Source organism: Lathyrus oleraceus, chromosome 1 (assembly GCF_024323335.1).
Source record: "Lathyrus oleraceus cultivar Zhongwan6 chromosome 1, CAAS_Psat_ZW6_1.0, whole genome shotgun sequence".
Lineage (NCBI taxonomy): Eukaryota > Viridiplantae > Streptophyta > Magnoliopsida > Fabales > Fabaceae > Lathyrus > Lathyrus oleraceus.
In genome coordinates, this window is record NC_066579.1 from 421,172,090 (window position 1) to 421,178,534 (window position 6,445).

Consider the following 6,445-nt stretch of genomic DNA (forward strand, 5'->3'; position numbering starts at 1 on the left):
TAATGTTCGATTTTACATTAACATCACTTATGTAATATTGATTTTATGTTATGAATGATTATTTTATTTTATTAAAATACAACTTTCTAGTTTTCTACTTCGGATTCTGTTTCAATATACTACAGAGATGCTTCTACAAATAGGTTACAAAGATGCATCACTGGATTAACATATGATGTGTGTGTTTGAAATGCTCCAAAAATGTATTTCTGAAATTTGAATGTATTTTTGTATTTTCACATTATACCCTAGTAATATATATGGTGCATTAAGAAATGTTCATTTAGTAATATCATTCTTAATTCTACTATGCCTTTTATCATTGGGTTAATAGAATCGTGTGGCAAGGCCTTAGGTGGGGTCAAGTATCATTTTTTTCAAATGAGTCCTCCTTAATCTTAATGAACAAACTTCTATTTTACTTGTCCGGAGGTTTTTAATAATATATTTTCTTTTCATAAAAAATTGAAAGAGATAAATGATATGAAGAGTAAACTTAGAACAGTCGGGATTTTTTTTTAAGCCTTGTAATTAAATTATACCTAATTAGAAAGATGTATATCATTTTACAAATGGTTCAAAAAATTCTGAGCGCCGACTTAGTTAAAACTAGACAGAGGAAAAATGGTTCAAAAATTAGGATTCTAAATTGCAAATCATTTCATTTACATACAAAACTGTGAGAAATGAAAACATAGTCAGCGAGATAGACCGCATACTTTCTATCAAATACCAGGAGATGAAAATCACAAGCCACAAGGTTGAATAACTAAAGGTTGTCAAAAGTCATTTAAGATTTGCCAATTAATTCCGTATTAGAGCAGAGTGGACGAAACCCGCATCCTATTATTTGTTTTGCATTAAACTCTCCTAAAACAGAGCATAGAGATCAGAGTACATCAGCTGCTTTCGGTTTCAGGTGAACCTGTATGAAGAAGAAATCATCAAATTCACAATCTTTGCCTGGCAAGGCATGCAAAATGTAAAACCCAGTTAACCTTCTACAATGTTCTTCTAATTGAATTTGCAATAAAATATCACTTCCTATCATCCAAGTGTTTATTTACAGCATAGACAGACCATAATCATTTTACAAAATCAAACAATAGATACTAATATCATTGATCATTCTAGACAGTCTATGTTACTTCCCTAAGTTGGAGTGATAACAAAAGTTCTGAGCAGTCTCCACAATACATGAAATAATGATTTCTTAATCCCAAGGATTTGTTAAGGACTAACATCTAATATACACTCACACATAAGTAGCAATTTTTTAGAGAAAACAAATACTGTATTTTTCTCATCATTTTCTTTTTTAGCTTTTGAAAATATATCAGTTTTTATAGAAACTTTGAAAATGCAAAAAATTGTTTTCATTGTTTCTAAAAATTTGTTATCTCTAACTAGCCTTCCATCTTCTCTATGTCATAATTGTTCAATGCAGGAAATTTTTAAAATGAAAAATTGAAAATGTTTTCAGAAAGTAAACAGACTCTTACAATTCCTTTGTTTGTGCCACTTCTCTATACTTCCGTACCAGTTCCACTGGAAACACAGTGCTGCAATACGTAGTATTCCAGCAGTAATAACCTCAACAAATGCCATTAAGAATGACCTCTGAGGGGATAAACCTGAAGTTGCTAGGGATAAGGCGATACCCTCCATATTGCAAGAAATGAAAAAACTGCCATGTCTTATGCCATCAAAAGCTTTCTGAGCAACTTCGTCGGCTTTCATAAAACCAGAAGAGGATGCAATGATTTTGGTGAGCTCTGGTTTTTTCTTATTTTCTGCAAAAAATAACCTTTTAGTTTGTTCTTACACTTGGATTACACTACAGAATACATAAATTTCCCAAAAAATTGCATAAAATGGTACTTGGCATGACAAAATCACAAAATTTATAATTAGGAGTTAGGACTGAGCTAACAATATCCCACATGACAATACATCAGCTTCCCAAAGACACTCTCATAATATGGAAGCTATACTTACTAAGAGGACAATATATATTTAATTACGAACAAAAAATCTGGTAGTTGATGTAAAATTTGTTCCACAGATGAAATAATTTCAGAGGAGTAGTATATTCAGGCACTTCAATTGCAGGCCCTGTTCCCACATCCATATTGAGGTTGAATAAACTAATGAGTTGTTTACATAAGGTTACTTACCTATTTTCAATGTAAAATGAACCTAGATCAATTACGAAAAGTAATATTTGTGAAAACATAATCTCAAATGCTCAATTTATTACCTTCTACAAGTCCAGGAGTATCCGTGTCTGGAGGGAATATCAGAGAGACATGAATATTATCTCCAATAACCTCTTGTTGTAATGCTTCTGCTAAACCACGAAGACCAAATTTACTGGCCGAGTATGCTACATAACCATAAATTCCCACCTAGATATAGACATAAAGTCCACATTATCGAGAAAATATAAAACCACGTCATTAGATCATCTCTTGATCAACCACAGTTATAAACTCTGAAGAGTCATACTACTAAATATGAGTATGTCACCACAAAATGAAAAATATTAATGCAAATAATGTTTCATCTGTAACAAGTGCTGAAATGATACACTAAAAGTAATAATAATAGGAAAAAAAACAGCAAACAATGGTGGCTGAGCCTAGCAGAATGAACTAGTTTCCCACAATCATGTTGACAATGGAATTTATGGGCATTCCCCAATCACTCTAACAAGACAACTCAAATAGTTAAGCCTACCAACTCATTAGTTAAAAATACACGCAGTTTATGCAGAAACCAAAGAGCAAAGGGGCATCAAGTCAACTTTTATAGCCGAACGAGCAATCTATCAACTTTTTCCACTCACGATCAATGCCTGAAAGTGAGAATCCGCATTCTTAAGTATCATCTAATTAGAAAGTGAGAATCCACATTCTTAGGTATTATCTAATTAGAAAGTGAGAATCCACATTCTTAAGTATTATCTAACTAGAGACTGCTTCTTTGCCTTCAGCATAGCAATTAGACTATAATGGTCTTAGAATTGTCACATTAATTCATGCTTCAGCAGCCAATTAATATGTCGAAAAGGTATAGAAAATGGAGTCAACCTCAACCTCAACCTCATAAATCACTATACTCCCTATGTTTTTCCGAAAGGCATAACACCAGTTGGGGCATTTTATCAAACATCTTAAGTCAGTGATACAATATTTATCAAAACAAAACTATCTTGTGAATCATACACTAAAAACAGCAACAAAAGCCAGTTACAAGTAAAACCCAACATAATGTATCATTAGAATTTCCATCATTCAAAATCCAATTCAAATTCAATACCTGACCAGCCTGCGAGGAAACAATAGCAATGGAAGCAGGTAAAACATTCTTCCTATTCTTCATAGCGGGCAGAGCAGCTTTAATCATATTGAAACAACCCATCAAATTAATATCCAACGTAGACTTCACCTCACTCAACTCCATTTTCTCCAGCTCCAGTGCAGAGAACACTCCATGGTTCAACAACAACACATCAATAGGCCCCGCTTCATCAACAGCCTTCTTCACCGCATCATAGTCCCGCACATCCGCCGCAAACACCGCCACCTCGATTCCCGTAGCGTGATTGATGGAGCTCTTAGCTTCCTCCAGCTTCGTCAAGGATCGCGCCATGATGGAGACGCGAGCGCCGTCCGCGGCTGCACGGTGGGCGAGGGCGAGACCGATCCCGCTGGATCCGCCAGTGATGAAGACGTGACGGTTGACGATTGGGATCTTGACTGGACGGGGGCGGACTATGAAGTAGAGGATTGGGAGGAGGATGAGAGGAAGGAGGACGAAGAAGGAGAAGAATGCGTCTGCCATTGATGCAGCTTCGAAATCGAAAGGCTAAACAAAAAGTTTGGATGGGAAAAAATTCAATTTCTATTTCATTATTTTGCTTGAATTCACAAAATGTATGGTGGAGTGTGATATTATACTCTATTGACACAAATTTCATTAATTCTAGTTTTGAAACTTTGAATGAAAACAATGCATGTTATACTTTTTCTTTTTGATAGTGTGCTTGCCTATCAATTTCCATTGGTAACAAAATCTTAGAATTCTTTACCATTAAAGTTCTCTAATGAATATTTCAATCAAATTTACTACAAATTCATGGTTTTCTATTTTCTTTTTTAAAGATTTTCTCATTGGTAATAGTCTTATCGGAAGTGTATTAAAATTAAATGTAAATATTCATTTCAATCAAATTAAAATTTTTTTTTTAATTTTTTATATATAAATTTGATATCTACTTCACACAATTGGAAAGACGTATTCATTGAATTGAATATTTATTCGATTTTATAAGTCTATCCTTTTCGTGAAAATACTATAATTTGTGATAAAATTATGTTCGTATTTTATATAAACATTAATACTTGTGCATGTAAGTTGTCATTTGTTAATGAATTAAGTTTAGACCAATACAAACTCAAAAGGATCGTGAGCTCGTACTCCCACCGGTTGCATAGGCATAACCTTAAAATAATACTTAGGACCCACCAAGCTTACGTAGGTTGGGCCCAAATTCTAGACCGAGCAAAGGAGAAGGTGTGAGATAAACTGCTACCCTACGGTGGACCGAAAAATTGACTTCAAGAAATCCATAGGTTTAATTTAGACAACACAAGATGAGGGAGAGTGGTCGATCTACCTAAATAGGAAAGTGAACCAACTCGACATCACAGTGTGTTAGAAGACATAAACAACTAATCATCATCATCTTTCATGTCCATGTCCATTATGGAAAATATGTTACCCAATCATTCTCATAATGACCAATCAAATGATAAAATTATGAACCAGATGATCTCATTCATAGCCTATAATACTCGTACGCTTCACTTCATTCATATATCATGGGTATTTGTATTTAGCACATTATTAGTAATGCTTTTACCAAGTTTATCAAGAACATTTGGCATCCATTGTGGGGCCGAGTAAAAGTCTGTCCTCAATCACCATATCATTGATCCAACTAACGAGATGGTGCGATTATTTTCCCCACCATAAGAAAGGGGGCACTTAATCGTAATTTCGGGCCATCGTGGATGCCTTAGGACCATAGAAATTCAAACCATTGCGCCTAATGACTCAAATGAAAAAAAACGGAACCCTAAGATCACCTAGCTACTATCAACACGCATATGGTGGTCAAAAAAGTCGTGGAACTACTCAAGTCCAAGCTCCTCTTATGTACTATAAAAGAGGTGACACTTCGGTGGTACATGAACTTACTCCGGAATTGTGAAACGAGATACTTAGATTACTTCCAAAAATTAATACACCAACTTTCTATAAATAAAAACACACGATAATAGCTAGAAGCTTGATCAAGTTTGTTAGGATAACTCATAAACCTTGAAGAAGTATCTAATATAATTCAACGAAGCAACGTTAAGTGTGGTCAGTCCCAACCAATACATTTTTGTGGGAGCATTTCAAAATGGCCTGAAGTCCTGGAATTTTAATAAGTCTCTGGCCTAAAAGGTCAGTCAACGACTTGCAAGAGGTAATTAAGAGAGAAGAATATTACATAAAGGTTGATTAAATCAATCCAAAAAAAGAGAAGCATAGACTCTAAATAAAGAGCCCTAGAGCATAACGACTAATCAAGCAACAAGAATTGCAAGGGAAGTGAAGCTAGCGAAACTATACCCGAACGCATCGCATGCTCGAATATACAACAGAGTTGTCATCGAACTTTATTTATTCCAGAAGGAAAGGGAAAACATCGATAAAACCCCAGAGAAAGAGATATCCGGGGTAAGGAAGTCGGTTATGCAAGGGGAAATTTTTCATAAGGACATTGAATAATTACAGGTAAACGATTTGCGTGAGATAAGATAATCATGAAACTTTGACCAATGTACCTTGCAGCTCGTAGTATTTGTTGACCGTAATTCATGAACCCAGTTACCATAAGGAACATATCGTAAATATATATGAATAATATAGTTTTGTTTGATTTCGTTCTCTTATTTGAGACAAGTAATGAATATAAAAGATCCATCTTTCTTTTACAGAAAAAAATAATTGAGACGAAGTTGTTAATAATAGATTACCTACAAAATCATAAAAGAAATTCTCATTCAAGATTTAATAATTGAACCATTATTAGCCTAGGCAAAGACCATCTTGTTATGATAGAAAGGAATAAGAAAAAATAGCTTTTAGCTAATGTAATAAAGAGATCACTTGTAGTTCCAAAAACTCCGTATGTTTTATTTATTTCAAAAAATTCAGAAACAAATATGTACGGAATAGAAATATTTGAGTCGCCCAAGTAAAGAACTGTTACAAATAATGAAGAAATTAAAAGGTTTAAAATGTTTGAGAAAGATAATATTGGGGGAAGAAATTTGAAGAAGAAATATGTTGATGAAATGAATTGAGATGAATGAGGACGAGGAAGGAG

At 34.2% G+C, this 6,445-nt stretch overlaps 1 protein-coding gene across 1 annotated transcript; it reads right to left on the reverse strand.

Annotated features, from left to right (window-relative positions):
• Positions 1-625: 625 nt before the first annotated feature.
• On the reverse strand, positions 626-4,083 carry LOC127078440 (3-dehydrosphinganine reductase TSC10A). Its single transcript, XM_051018897.1, has 4 exons — positions 3,322-4,083; positions 2,261-2,408; positions 1,503-1,793; positions 626-925 (listed from the first exon to the last, which is right to left on the reverse strand). The coding sequence occupies exons 1-4, from the start codon at positions 3,844-3,846 to the stop codon at positions 900-902; spliced, it is 990 nt and encodes a 329-aa protein (XP_050874854.1). The 5' UTR covers positions 3,847-4,083; the 3' UTR covers positions 626-899.
• Between the last annotated feature and the right edge of the window lie 2,362 nt (positions 4,084-6,445).